This window comes from Somniosus microcephalus, chromosome 6, assembly GCF_052327205.1.
Source record: "Somniosus microcephalus isolate GS21.2 chromosome 6, FLI_Smic_1.0, whole genome shotgun sequence".
Taxonomy (NCBI): domain Eukaryota; kingdom Metazoa; phylum Chordata; class Chondrichthyes; order Squaliformes; family Somniosidae; genus Somniosus; species Somniosus microcephalus.
The window spans coordinates 199,889,347-199,904,345 of NC_140992.1; the positions used below are offsets into that span (position 1 = coordinate 199,889,347).

Consider the following 14,999-nt stretch of genomic DNA (forward strand, 5'->3'; position numbering starts at 1 on the left):
TCACTCGACCATCATCGAATGTTTACCAGTCACCAATGCAAGTATTGAAAGAGAAACCAGGAACGACCCGACACTGTCCCGGGTCTACGAAGTGACAGTGAAGTGATGGCCAGCACATGGTGATCCACTGTTACCGGCATTCTCAGCAAGACGAGAACAGCTGTCCGTCTGTCAAGGAACATTGATGTATGGAACAAGGGTGATTATTCCTCCTAAGTTAAGAGAGAGAGTTCTAAAGGAACTGCATGAAGGTCATCTGGGGGGAGTCAAGATGAAAAGCCTTGCTAGGGCTTATGTATGGTGGCCGGGTATCGACCAACAGATAGAGGATCTGACGCAAAGCTGCTCAGGGTGCCAAAAAGTGCAAAATGCACCTCCAATTGCACCGCTGCATCCATGGGAATGGCCTTCAACCCCATGGCAACGTGTACATATTGACTTTGCGGGTCCATTCATGGACTCCATGTTTTTAATTGCGGTGGACGCACATTCTAAATGGCCAGAAGTGATTAAGATAACTACCACTACCTCGGAAAAGACGATCGCGGTGCTAAGAACGATATTTGCAAGAAATGGATTGCCAGAACAAATATGTTCAGACAACGGACCGCAGTTCGTGTCAGAAGAATTCCAGAAATTCATGAAGAATGGGGTGAAACATTATACCTCTGCCCCATATCATCCGGCTACAAACGGGTTGGCCGAGAGATTTGTACAAACGTTCAAAAAAGCAATAAAGGCCATGAGCGAAGATCAGATTCCACTACAACACAAGGTGGACAAATTCCTACTGGCATATCGAAACGCCACTCATGCAGTGACAAACCAAAGTCCTGCCATGATGTTCTATAACAGGAGGTTGCGGTCCAGGTTGGACTTGTTAAAACCAAATGTGCGGAGGGAAGTTGAAAACAAACGTTCCAGCATATAAATAACAAGACCACTTGGAGTTTTGAAATAGGACAACCAGTGTTAGCCCGGGACTATAAAAACGAGAAATGGCAATCTGGAACAATTCGGGCCAGACAAGGACCCCTGATGTACACGGTAGATATTGGTGAAAATGTAATACGGCGTCATGCTGACCAACTGGTAGAATCGAGAACAAGGGTCGAACCCATGGTTACGGCAGAGACAACCGTGGAAGCAGTTAGTGAACCTGAAGCATCTACCTCAGAAGTGAATGTACCTGATGATGATGTCCAATCCATAAGAGACCAACTAGATGAGTCACCCCAGCAACGAGAATCAGAGACCCCTGAAAGGCGTTATCCAACTCGAATCAGGAGGCCTCCTCAGAGACTGAATCTTTGAACTGTTTTGCATGAAGTTGTATATATATATATGTTGTTATGTTAAATGGGGATATAACTGTTAAGCTAAAAAGGGAGGATTGTGGTGTATGTAACCTGTTCTACCTTAAGAGAACTACCTTAAGAGATGTACTACTTTCTCTTGGCTGCTGTATACTGTAATACTGTAATACCGGTGGTGACCACACCGGTATATAAGTGTTGTGCAAGGATTTGCTGGGCATTTCAGCCCTGACCTCCGAATAGTAAAGACCTGTTAAAGTTATTCTTGTGGTCTGTGTCCAGTGATTTATAATAAGCATAACTGGGACACACAGACTTAACAACGTTTATTACCTTTTAATGTTGGCTCTGGTTAAACAGAGCTAGATCGACAAAATCGCGATCTGACGCGATGACGTCATCATGTGGGTCATGTGACATTCTAACGGCGGGAAACGTCATGACGTCAGAGGTAGAGGGCATTTCCAGAGTCCTCGTGTGGAGTGATAGTGATTAGACCTGTTTAGAGCTTCTCCTGCATTTTCTTGTTTTGTAAAGTTTTAGTACATTAAACTCAGTTTGTTAACTAGTGAGTTTATAGATTCTTTGCTAGGAGTGCAGAGACTCCTACAGTTTGACAAATCTGTTAGTTTTTTGCGGTTGTAACTAGCAGAATAGATGAGGGGGAACCAGTGGATGTGGTGTATTTGGCTTTTCAAAAGGCATTCAATAAGGTGCCACAGAAGAGGTTATTAAACAAAATTAGGGCTCATGGGATTGGGGGTAATATACTAGCATGGATTGAGGATTAAATGAGAGTAGGAATGAACGGGTCATTTTTGGGTTGGCAGGCTGTAACTAGTTGGGTACTGCAAGGATCAGTGCTTGGGCCTCAGCTATTCACAATCTATATCCATAATTTGGATGAATGGGCCAGATTTTCTGATCGGAGACTTCCTGCGTGCAGATGCCTCCGATCGGGAAAAATCTATACACTTACCTGCTGGCTCCGTAGGTCCCAAGACTTCCGATCCTGGGCCTCCATTCGGAGACCCAGGTATCCCAGGGGCGCAGACGGTTCGCAAGCGTTCCTAGGATCACGTGGGCCATGGGGAATCAATAAAAGAAGGGAATCCCCTTCATACTTTTGACAGGGACATACAGATCTGTCAAAAGTATTAATGAGGATCACTTAAACAGTTAAACATTGAAAAAAATTTAAACCACATTTAAAATTTGTTAAAATTACATTAAATATTTTAAACATTTAATATTTTAGTTTTTTTACAAGGCTAAACTTTTTTTGTATTTTTTAAATTATAAAGGAGTGGGGGGAAATTAATTTTTTTTGTAACTCTTATGCTGGTAAAAGCAGGCCTTACGCCTGCTTTTACCAGGTGTATGATTTTTAAAGGTTTTCAGCGGGTGGAGGTTGTGCAGAAAGTGGAACTCCACCTGCAGAGGCCCCTTTCCTGGGCAGGTGGATGATCTGTCAAGAGACCCCTAGGGGTGTGTACACAGCTCTTACCCACCCATGGGGGCCGGAATATCCGGCCCATTATATCCAAGTTTGCTGATACAAAGCTAGGTGGGAATGTAAGTTGTGAAGAGGATGCAAAGAGGTTTCAAGAGGATAAAGGCAGGCTAAGTGAGTGGGCAAGAACATGGCAAATGGAATATAATGTGGAGAAATGTGAAGTTATCCACTTTGGTAGGAAAAATAGAAAAGCAGAGTATTTTTTAAATGGTGAGATTGGGAAATGTTGGTGTTCAGAGGGACCTGGGTGTCCTTGTACACTAATCACTGAAAGTAAACATGCAGGTACAGCGAGCGATTTAAGAAAGCAAATGGTATATTGGCCTTTATTACAAGAGGATTTGAATATAAGAGTAAAGACATCTTACTGCAATTATATAGGGCCCTGGTGAGACCACACCTGGAGTATTGTGTACAGTTTTGGTCTGCTTACTTAAGGAAGAATATACTTGCCATAGAGGGAGTGCAACGAAGGCTCACCAGATTGATTCCTGGGATGGGGGGATTGTCCTATGAGGAGAGACTGAGTAGACTAGGCCTATATTCTCTCAAGTTTAGAAGAATGAGAGGTGATCTCATTGAAACATACAACATTCTTGCAGGACTTGGCAGGGAGGATATTTCCCCTGGCTGGGGATTCCAGAACCAGGGGTCACAGACTCGGAATAAGGGGTCGGCCATTTAGGACTGATGAGAAATTTCTTCACTCAGCGGGTGGTGAATCTTTGGAATTCTCTATCCCAGAGGGCTGTGGAGGCTCAGTCATTGGGTATATTCAAGACAGAGATCGATAGATTTTTTGATATTAAGGGCATCAAGGGATATGGGGGTAGTGCAGGAAAGTGGCATTGAGGTCGATCAGCCATGATCTTATTGAATGGCGGTGCAGGCTTGAAGGGCCGAATGGCCTACTCCTGCTATTTCTTGTGGAGTCTGGTGCATTACTACATCATACGATCCTGAGCATAGCTGATTAGAACGGATGTAAAACCGCTCCTCTTGTCACTGGGGTTGGATCAGGCCTTGCGTTGTGCTTCTACACTTTTTTATTTCTTGAGACAACTTCTGCTTTTAAGTTTCAGATCTCCCCAGTGATGCTATTTCTGGAGTTGGAGATACTTCAAAGCTTATCCTGCAGTCTGAGTATATGCTCAGGCAGAAATATAGCAGCAGACCACCTACTCCCAAAACCTAGTCTTATTGGCTAAATGCAGCCATCCTGTGATATTAGTGGTTCTGCTGACCTTAAGGAAAAGACACTAGTTTAGGACTTTGAGGGTAAGGAGCTTACTAGAATGCTACCATTCAAGTCAAGTATACAATATGTTGCAAATGCCTTTTTTTTTTGGCCAATATTACATAATTGAATTTCTCTAATTTAGGCTGAAAATCTGTTTGATACAGTAAGCATGGGGAGAGAGAGTAGTTCTGAAGTTCTGTTCCATCAACAACAAAATCTGGCTTTGTGCAGGGAAGAATTAATCCTAAACTCTCTGCCCCTGAATGGATGAGAACGGCATACACCTGTTACAATTCATCTTGGCCGTTGAGTCGGTGTACAACTGAATTATTTCCTAAAACCTTTGCAATTTTTGTTGGTTGTGTTAAGGAGGGAGCTAATCTGGAACCTTTTGGATGCACAGCCTTCGTATGTGTTTTTTTTTAACAATGGGCAGCAGCCATTTTGATTTCAGGAAAATCTTGTCGCTCCTGCTTAACATTCAGTTCTAAACTATGGTTAGCTATCTACTACGCTAACAATGTCTATAATGATTTTCTGTTTTTCGCAGGAGTATTTTACCCTCTCGGACTAGACCCCCTAATGTAAAATTACAGCTCCTAACAACATTAGCAGTAGCTGGAAAACTGTTATCTAGCCTCTTTTTTAGTAGATGTGGTGTAAGAAGTAGGAAAGAATTAAATTGCAAAATAGGAATGAAGTAAAATTTTCTAATGACCATTGTACAAATGAGCGATCCACAATACTACATGGTTAGTTTGTTATCTGCTTTTTATACTGGGTTTTGACCGACTTTTTTAATTCCACAGGCTGTCCGGGAAAGATCAGCCAAGCAGGCAGCAAATTCGGTGATGGACGCCAGATGCAAGTCAGTGGATCCAGAGAAAGTAAGAAGTTGTTGAAGACTGAGTCATTCAGTCCTTGCAGAACATGCATACATTAAACTAGCAGCTCATGAGATTATTTGCTCAGAATAATTTCACTGCCCTGTGCAGTGACACTCTTTTTATTTTAGCTACCTCATTCAGTAGCTGACAGGTGTACACATTCAGAGGAATCCAGATTCAGTGGGGGGGAGGGGGAATTTTAAAAACTTAAAACTATTAGAGCATTATACCTAACTAATCCACATTTGTTTTTGCCCATTTGCTGAATATTAATTTCTGAATTTTGGTGTCAAAGGGAATAGAAAGATAAGATGGTAGAGGTAACTGGCATGGAACATTATTGAGCCTGATGGTAAGAAATGATCCAAGTCAGTCTGTGTTATGGACTGTTAAACAGGCTTGGGGTAGTCATTTCACTTCAATAGTTCCCTTGCACTGTCCTCAAACTTGATTAACTTAGTGCCCTATATGTCCAACTCACTGTTTAACTTCAATATTTGTTTGTCTTATTCCATCATTTTCATTGATATTTTAATTAAACATAATTTTTTGACACTATTTGACTTATTTTAAATATAAGACTCCCTCTTCAAATCCTGAATTACTGCAAATTATTTTCTCCATAGAATAGTTGTAATATGTAATTGCTGGGAGTGTGATTCCTATTATAATTTTAAGTTGTGTGTAGTAAGCAGCAGGCCTCCCAACTACAAAAAAAATCTGTTTCTGATTTGGCTCTAATAACTGCTATGTGTTGCTGATTCACCCCAATATAGACAAGTAGGAAAAGCTCCCAATTCATTGAGTTTTTCTAATTTCTTTGGAGGGCAATGTTTCCTCAACTGAATATAGAGCTTTATTATATTTATATTAAAGTAATCTCCAGTATTAAAAACTTAAGCAATTTGGAAAAATAAGCTAAATTTATCCATAAAATTCATGTCTTTTTGGAAATCTATCCCAATAAGTTTTGACGTCAGAAGCTGCCTATCGCTTGGCTTGGGGGATGGTCTGGAGCTTCAGTTTTGGTCCTTTTCCTCTGTGTCTTCTGGAGTTTGTATCTTGCAGAAAATCTTGATTTGCATTTTTTATTAACATACTTCAAAAAGGCATGTTTTGTCTTAACTGGATCTGAAAGGCTCTTTAATAGGAAAATGCATCTTTTTAATAAAAAAGGGTCTCCAGCAAATATGGCAAATGGTGCCAGTGTAGTCATCTCTGCAAAACAAATTCTATTCATTTCCAGGTTTCTACTCTACATCTGTGTTGTGATTGACAAGCTGCATCAATCTCTTTTTTTGGGGGGGGGGGGGTGCTGCTCACAGTTCCATATTTGCCATGTTATACTGAACACTTGCTGAAGATGTATTCATGTGCAGATATTGTTCTGTGGACTGGAGATCCATACTCAATCCAATCATTGTCCCAAGCTCACATTAAACATTTATAGTTTTCACAGCCTTGCAAATTGTGTTGCAGCTTGCATTTTTTATTAACTTTCTCCTTCAGTTTTTTTTTGTCTTTTCCATTTACTAATGTTTTAATTGCTAGTTTCCTTAACATGGAGCTTTAGTCTTTTTTTCTACTTGGTCAAGAAAAGCACATTTTCAGGAAAATGTGGTCTCGAGTGTAGGTATGAGGTTTTAAGCCGGGATAATTTGCTTTACTGCACTACTAAGTTAATTTCCTAGTGATTTGTTGAAATCTTGTTTTTTTTTATAGTACACAAGTAAGGACAATATATTCTTAGCTTGCATCAATCCTGTATTGTGTTTTCACCTGCATGTTGCTACCTATATTGTGCTCGTATATTATGGTAAGACTGAAACTTCTAAGTTTTTGCATTTTGAGTTTTTGCCATTTTCATGCCAGTGTGTGTGTGGAGTTAGATGATTTTAGCAGCGTTGAGGTACCAAAGTTGATCTTTTTGTCCCTGGGTTAGGAAGGAAAAATTGGGCCAAGGATTGCATTCTTGATAATTGTGACCCTATGTTTGGGGTGTGCTTGTATGGATATCCGATCAGGACAGAATCCGGTCTGCCAGTGATGCTCTGCCGCATTACACCTGAATAATGGTTACATAGGTCAGGTACTGGAGATTCTTAATGCCTGTAGAACCGTCGCCTTTAGATTGGCATAGGGAGAAAATTATCCAGGAACTGCAAGTGTGGTTTTTTTAAAACAAAAAAAGGGGGTTGATTTGTTTTAGTATGCTATCTACTAACATTTCTTTGATTCCTCCTTTCTGTAATCCATGTTTCTAGTTTTTTTCACATCTTGCTGTCTTTCTCCTAATGTAAAGTAAAGCAGTGTCTCTAAATTACACATGACACAGTTTAGTGGTTTAGATTTTACATCTCCATTTCAATCTCTTCTTTCTTAACTCCCCTCTGTTTCTTTGTTTTGGAGGGAGGGCAGGGCAAGTGACCGGCTTCCAGCCCTCTGCCAAGGTTGATCTCGATCCAAATGTTGGAATGTGTACAGGATTACCATGGGGTAACTTGCCTTTCAGTTTGTCCCTCATGGGAAAATTCCAGACTTCTAATCTTTCCCCTGAAGGCATGACTAAGAGCTTGTGTTGCGCCCTGGAATGTTTGCACATGCCGGCTTAATGCACTGTCACCACAGTAACTCGCTGTATTTTCCAGAATTTCCATTTCTCGATTCTGGCCAGATGTACCTGTGCAATTAGCTGCCGACTGTTACTTGTTCTCCTTTTACTCAAGTAATGTTAAAGCTGGACTCCATTCACTGTGTCTTGTCATGTAATTCTATCCTTGTGTTCTACAGCTAGTGTATGCTGAGTTCATTGAGAAAAACAATATTGAGAAGGAATTTACAGAAATGTGTTGGGCTTGCAGCACACTGAGTGACTTGTTGAACCAAGCTGAGCATCTCTGGAATTTTCAAGTTTTAGCAAATGTTTCCAGAAGTGGTCATTTTGCCACCTGTGTTTACAGGGAAAGGCTAGAGCTTAACATTTAGCAAGGAGTGCAATTTATATAAAAGTGAGGCAGTTTAAGCATCAGTGTTTACCTAGTACATGTTAAGTTTGTAGATGCTCACTATTCTCAATGTAGATTCAAGGACCAGGAAATAGAGCCATCTGATTTAAAACTCTTATTAATAAACACACTAATGCAACCCACTACATGCAGTGTCTGAGATCGATGTCAAATACTCAGGCATAGAACTTATCAAGCCTAGTGAGCTGGCTTCTCTCCACCATTCAGCCCTGAGTCAGAGTTCCTGAAGTACAACAGTGTCCCCTGTACTTGTATGGTTAACTACTGTGTCCAATACACCACTGCCTTCTGTGTACATCAGCTTGTTAGTGGTTAAGTCAGCTACTGTCATTCAATCCAGGTGTCAATGAATGATGTTTCGGTTTATTACACTTTGGATGTTCCCCACACACGAGTGCTCATCAGTTTCTCTGTAGCATTTAATCCCTCATCCCTTCCGATCTTCATTGCAAAGGGACTTATTCCCTACCTGCGCTGGAGTCCACTCAGCAGTTGTCATTCCATTCTCTCGCTCACCACTGCTGTTCTGAAGAGCCTCCCTGGTACATCTGTGTCTGTCTGAAGTATGTTTTAACCAAACAGTCCTACAACACTCTAGCTCCACTACAAACCAACTAACTTCTGTTTAATAATCTATACATGCCTATCCTTGCACATGTTCATGGATCTCCTGTACAGAAGGATGCTCAAAATTATCCAGTTCAGTGAGTTCGGTTGACTCTCTAACCTGAAATGAAAATCAGAGCAATTAAGTGTCAGCGCAAGCTCGAGTTGATTGGGAAGTATTTGTTTTTTTTTTAAGTAAAATTATCATTGTGATAGTTGTTTCTGTTGTGAGCAGGGGATTTAAAATGCATATTTGCTGTAAAAGTTGTATGGTGTGAGTAAGCCAATCTTATCCCTGCTGGTTAGAAAGGTTGCTGCATTTGCTCAGCCAATGAGATTGTAGTGGAGCCAGTGAGCTGTGGTTAAACTGGGATTTGGTAAGTCAGTTAAGCCAATTGGTCCTTATTGCTGAGTACCCCAAAAGTGTCTCCAAATGTGATGTATTAATGATATTTGCACAAATTCACTTTTTAAAAAATCATCCCTGAAACTTGAATTATCTGAAACGCTGGGCTATTTATTAATGGTACACTTGAGTGGCAAGTGACACAAGTCAATCCGTTTCACTTTCAGACTGATTAGGCATTGTCATGAGTCTTTAATTCAATCATATAAACTTTCCTAATCCTAAGTAGGAAGCAGAAATGGGTTTTTATTCAATGAGACTGTAAAGCAGGGTGAATTAAAAATGGACTTGTAAGTTGGCATTGAAGTTAGTCCAGCTGCTAATTTTTTTTTACAATGCTAGCAAAGTGGTAATGCAGTGCTTCTCTCTGATTCTAATCCTCTAGGACCTAGTAGACTGGAATAAACCATTGCTGTGGCAAGTTGGCCATTTGCGTGAGAAGTATGATGAATGGGTACATCAGCCAATAGATCGGCCCATCCGCCTCTTCTATTCAGATTTTGTAGAAGCCTGCTCAAAAACAGCCTGGTAAGAAACTGAAGTAGCTGCTTGCCTCATAGTTTATAGAACTTTCCAATGGCTGACTTACAATGTAATTTAACTGAAAAATAGGTTTTGGATATAATTTTGGATGAAGCTTTTGATTGCAGAAAACTGGATCAACAGTAATATGTATTGGGAGTTACATGTATAGATTACCAAGATAACCTTTATTTAAAATGAAAATTATCCCATGTGATACCACTTCTGAGTAAAGAATATTCCCTTTGTTTCCACTAATTCCCTATATGTAAAACTGTACAAGATTACAGCACAGGAGGAAGCCACTCAGCCCATTGGGTCTGTGCAGGCTCTTTGCAAGAGCAATCCAGAAATAATCCCACTGCCCTGTTCTCTGCGGATTGTCCAGTATTAAATGTTTACCTAATATTCCCATGAAGGATGCCGTGGGCTCTGCCGGAACCATTGCTGCTGTTTCAGTTCTAAAACACTTTTCTCAACTGGAAAATTGCTACGGCAGATGCTTTTGATTATTCAATGCCCTGATTTGTGATTGAACTATATACCACATGTCCGCCGCTGACAAAATACTGGGATATGAAGAGCCATCGGTGCTAGCATTGGTGACTCGTCTGGTGTAAGTGCAAAGAAATGAATATGGGTTTTGTGAAATGGGCTTTTCAAGCAGAAACCAGATTGTTACAGAAGTTACCAAAACTATCAATCTAATATTTTATGTCTCATTCTGTTTTAGCCTCTCATCCTGTCGATTGGCCTATGGTAATTGAGCAATGATGGATGTATGATATGCGTGTAATTTATAATCAAAATCAGGAATGGCTGAATTATGTCCTGTTCTATATTTAAGGATTTCATTTTTTTGTGATCATTAGATTCCTTTTTAATATAAATACCCCTCTGATTACTGTTCCTTATCTATTCGTTTCAATTGGAGTAAGCAAACACCGTTAAAAGCACTTGGAAGCTGTAACTATCCTATGTGGAAAGTGCCCAAACACTGGAGTTTGCATAGGGTAATGAGAGGGTGTTGGTGGATAATTGAGCTCCTTGAGCCAGATCTATTCCATCATATAGAAAGGTTTTGCAAAATTTCACATCCTGGCAACTACACAAAGTGGTGAGCATGTGGAACTTGCTACCACAGGGAGTGGTTGAAGCTAATTGACCCTTAGTGTTAGGGGGATTAAATACATGGGATATGTGTTGGTGTAGGGGTTACGGGGATCGGGTGGGATATGTGTCGGTGCAGGCTCGATGGGCCGAAATGGCCTCTATCTGCATTGTAGGGTTTCTGTGATTTCTGTGATTTCTGAGATGCATTTAAGAGGAGGCTAGACGAGCATATGAGGGAAAATGGAACAGAGGGTTATGCTGATTTTAGATGAGGAAAGACTGGGTGGCTCGTGTGGAGCATAAATGCTGGCATGGACTAGTTGGGCCGAATGGCCTGTTTCTGTGCCGTATATCCTATGTACACTTTATGAAAGCCCCAATGGTACCCAGAAATTGTCATCGCACTTGTGAGCTCTAAATAAAGGCACCAGTTGGCTGTACAAAGTGCAGTAGCTCCTCACAATAACACCTGTGATGAATGAGCACTGCCTGTTGACTAAGAAGCTGGATAAAGCATCCCTTTATCAATATTCCACTGGCTTTGATAGGGCTCCTAAACAATTTCATAGAGGGGTGTATATTTTGCATCTGCTAAGTCGATAATGGGTCTATTGTATAGCTCCCCAAAAGCCATGCTACAAAGTTCCTGTCTCAATCTTCCCTTGCTACACCAACTTTTCCCCATTAGAATACATGTAGGATTGACATGTTTCCAATAATCTGAATTCTTTAAAGCATTGTGCTCTTTATAAATGTTCTGCTCACATTCAAACTCCAAATGTAAGTTTTTTTTAAGGTGCCTGCCTACTTGCTATGTACGTGCATGCAGTTATTGCATGCTGTCTGTAGCATGCTTCTACAATTTTTTAAAAGCATGTTTCTTTAGTCACATTTTTGGACTACAGTGTGTACTGTGATGGAAGTTTAATATCTGACAACTATTGTGTAATTTGTTCAAATATGCAGTCTGATTGTAAGTGGGCATAGAAACCGTAATGAGTTATGAATGACGCAATCATTTTTTTTAAAAAGTGTGTTTTGGATTGGGAGTAATTAATTGGTGGTCATTGTATTCTAGTGTGGACCTGCTGTCCATCATTCATTACCCCAAGCCATGAAGTTGGGTAAATAGCCTATTTACTCTCGTCCTTCTATAAGTTCACTATTTAAAAACAAATCCAAAAGGTCCTAACCAAAATTTAATTTCTTTTAACATAGTGAATGTCAGCACTGTGCAGATTTTTTGCTTTTTCCCTTTGCCACTTTCCCCCCCCCCCTCTTTTTCTCTCTTTCTCCCCCCCCCCCCCACTACCCCTGCCCAATTTACAGTTCTAATTTGTCCTGTTAGGACCCCAGGGACCAGTATATCTGACATTGGACTTGATTATTGCGAAAAGTAACTATCCAAACTCTAGTAAAAACAAATTGTCAATTGATAATGTTGACTTGGTTTACTTGACAGTGAATTCAACTTTGTCACAAAGGAAACCAGCTTTAATTGTTGTGAAAGAGTATCTCTATGTACCCCACTTGTTAGGTTGTTATCTTGAACAACATTTTCTACGACAGTCCATATGTAACGGTCAAGCGCTATTAAAAGGAATGAAAGGTGAATTATTACCATGCTTAAAGTTCAGTGTCACGTACAAACAAATATTCTGTAATCCAACAAGGCAATCAGCATTGAATCACTGCTCCCTATATATTGCTGCCATGTGGGGCATCTTGATCAGGTGGTCGTCTTTGTTGTCATCCAGAGTCACATCTTCGTTTCTTTCCACTCCTGTTTACATACGTGGGAAAAGTATTGCTTTTTTTTTTCCCCCATGGAGATTTTTACACGTTAGTTCTATAGTAAATTAATTGAGTTTTTTTCCAAAATGTACTTTTTTTTCTAATGTAGGCTATATCTTCCAAAACTGTTGGTGCAACTTCTGCTGAGGCATGGTTTGTTTCCATATTCTAAGTATCGGCCATATCTTCTAGTAGATCATTTGAGTGCTCTTCAGTTGACAGCATTTAGTTAAATCTGCATTGGATAACCAGGATCCTTCCTACTGATGTCTCCAACACTTGGTTGCTCCTCCTCTACTCATGATTTTCAGAAGCCTGCTCCAGTCTCGGCTGAAGGACCCCATCGTGGTGGTTTTGGTTCCTCCAGACAGGATTGGCTTTGTTCAAACTCAAGAGTTTGGCTTCTGAGAAGCATACATCCACATTCAGGCCAGGAAGGTTGGGACTATTTTGGGGATGACCTAAAGAAGGTGGGAGTACTGAGTCAATGCACAGCAGCTTAGAAGGTTTTGGAAGAGATGTTGGTTTCTTTGAGTACTCAATCTCTTTATAAAGCTGTTCAGCACGAGAACTTTTTTTCTGGTGCTGTTGAATATTGGCTTCCACGGGCAATAACATCAATCTTGGTGCAGAATCTTTGGTTTCTAGAAGCTCTGCTCTGATAAAGATCCCATAGAAGAGTTTGTGCAAGACTCCTAGGAGAAAAATTAGCATCAGTCGAAAGTAGTAAATCTTCCCACTTAATTCGGTTCCCATAAACATGGTGTATTCACATTTCAAGATCATTCTTGTTTCACAAGGTTCATTGTCTTCATGGTTTGATCTACTTTAGCTCTTAAGATCACATCTCCATTTTCTTAAAAATTGATTTCAGTTCTAAAGAAATGAAATGGCAAGATCTTATTCCCTTTAAAAGATGGAATATGCTTATTCTATTTTCACACACAACTTTAGCACTTTATTTGATAAAATTTAATGCATTTATTTGTCCAGTCAAGTGTTTCCTTGCACAAGCCTCTGACTAAATAAATCATTAATTTTGTTGTTAACCTCATCAACTCCAGTGTTTCTTACTGGTCAGGAACTACCAGGAAAAAAATTGAGCCCATTCTTTGAGTCCTATGGTGATTTTTGCCCCCAAAATGTAGAACGTTTGACTTGATGCACTCTGTATGGCAGTTGTTTAGAGTAATTTGTGATATTAAGCATTATTGTCTTAGTTTGGCAGCCTGAATTTGGAAAGTGCAGTTGTGTTTTCTGGGTGATTACCAGTCCTTGAAGGTAATGTGAGACCAGAGTGAAGCCCTTCTTATCCAAGATTTAATATGTTACTGGCTTCTTCAATTCAATTATTATATAAAGGTTCGAAAACCAGCTTCACCCTCAGAAATCCTATCCCAGCTAACTTGATGCAGTTTAGTCTTTGTGCCTGAAATGGTGGGAGTGGGGCCAGCCATTCAATTCAAATTCAAGTTGGTGAACAGCTATGCAGCAGGCATAATTCAACAGGAACAAAGAACCAAAAGGTGGTGTGTATGCAGCATGAACAGTAGTTGTACAGAATCCTGATCTGAGAAGCTTTAAAGGGTTTATCGCAGATATTTCAGAAAGCTGCCGACACTAATAAAAAAAAAAAAACCTAAATGCTGGAAACCTGAAATTAAAAGCAGTAAATGCTTGGTACACAGCAGGTCAATCAGAAAAGATCTGGTTTTCATTCATCGGAACAGTCGACACAATGCATAACTGTGGTAAAATGGCAATGAAGGTATCTGATTGCCTTGGCAGGGGGACAGCGCGAATCAAATGAAGCTGTATTGCTTCTGCATACGACATTGGTCAGGCATTTGGAGTAGTGTCTGCAATTCTGGTTATGTAATCAGCAGAAAAATATTATTGCTTTGTGGGTACAGAGATGAGTTTCCTTGGAAAAGAGATTTCAAAAATCTAACTTAAGCTATCATTGTTATGAAAGGAATTGAGAAAATTGATCAATATTTTATAATGGTAAATGGTTCAAATACCAAGTTTGGGTTACAAAATCAGGAACAAGATGCTGAATTGGGCATAATCTTTTCCAATCAACTGATAGTTGTGAAGTAAGTTACCAGACAGAACAAATGGGTTCAAGAGACAACTGGATCTGGAGAGGGAGAAATGACTAAGTTTATAGTGAGAGGTAGGCAAGTAGTAATCTGTGAGAAGATGTAGGATTTTTGGACCTGAAGTTCTCCGTGTTCCTTCAGAGAATATTATGTTCTAAATCACAAACTAAGAAGTTCTCAACCATCATTATGCATCACGGAAATCCCAATGACATCATTGCATTTGTATGTGGTGGTTGACTAAATAAGGAAAAATGTTCCATTTCCTCTTCAGACACCATCATCTTCATTCTTTGTGGAGGTTGAACAACATTCAAAGCTTCCTGTTTCTGGGTTCTCTGATGCAACTTGGAGCTTACTGATGAATCTTTGTGTGTGTATACATTCTAGTGTCTCTACTTTGCATTCCGGTCCTCAATCAAAGAATTAAGGTGTGGTTCAGGATGAGGCCTTGATTACAACATTAAT

At 40.0% G+C, this 14,999-nt stretch overlaps 1 protein-coding gene across 1 annotated transcript in view; it reads left to right on the forward strand.

Annotated features, from left to right (window-relative positions):
• fa2h (fatty acid 2-hydroxylase) overlaps window positions 1-14,999 on the forward strand; it is a 139,099-nt gene that overhangs the window by 108,687 nt on the left and 15,413 nt on the right. The window contains exons 2-3 of the mRNA XM_085991191.1: window positions 4,882-4,959; window positions 9,383-9,525. Of these exons, the coding sequence (XP_085847317.1) occupies window positions 4,882-4,959; window positions 9,383-9,525 (221 nt within the window). The remainder of the gene's footprint in view (window positions 1-4,881; window positions 4,960-9,382; window positions 9,526-14,999) is intronic.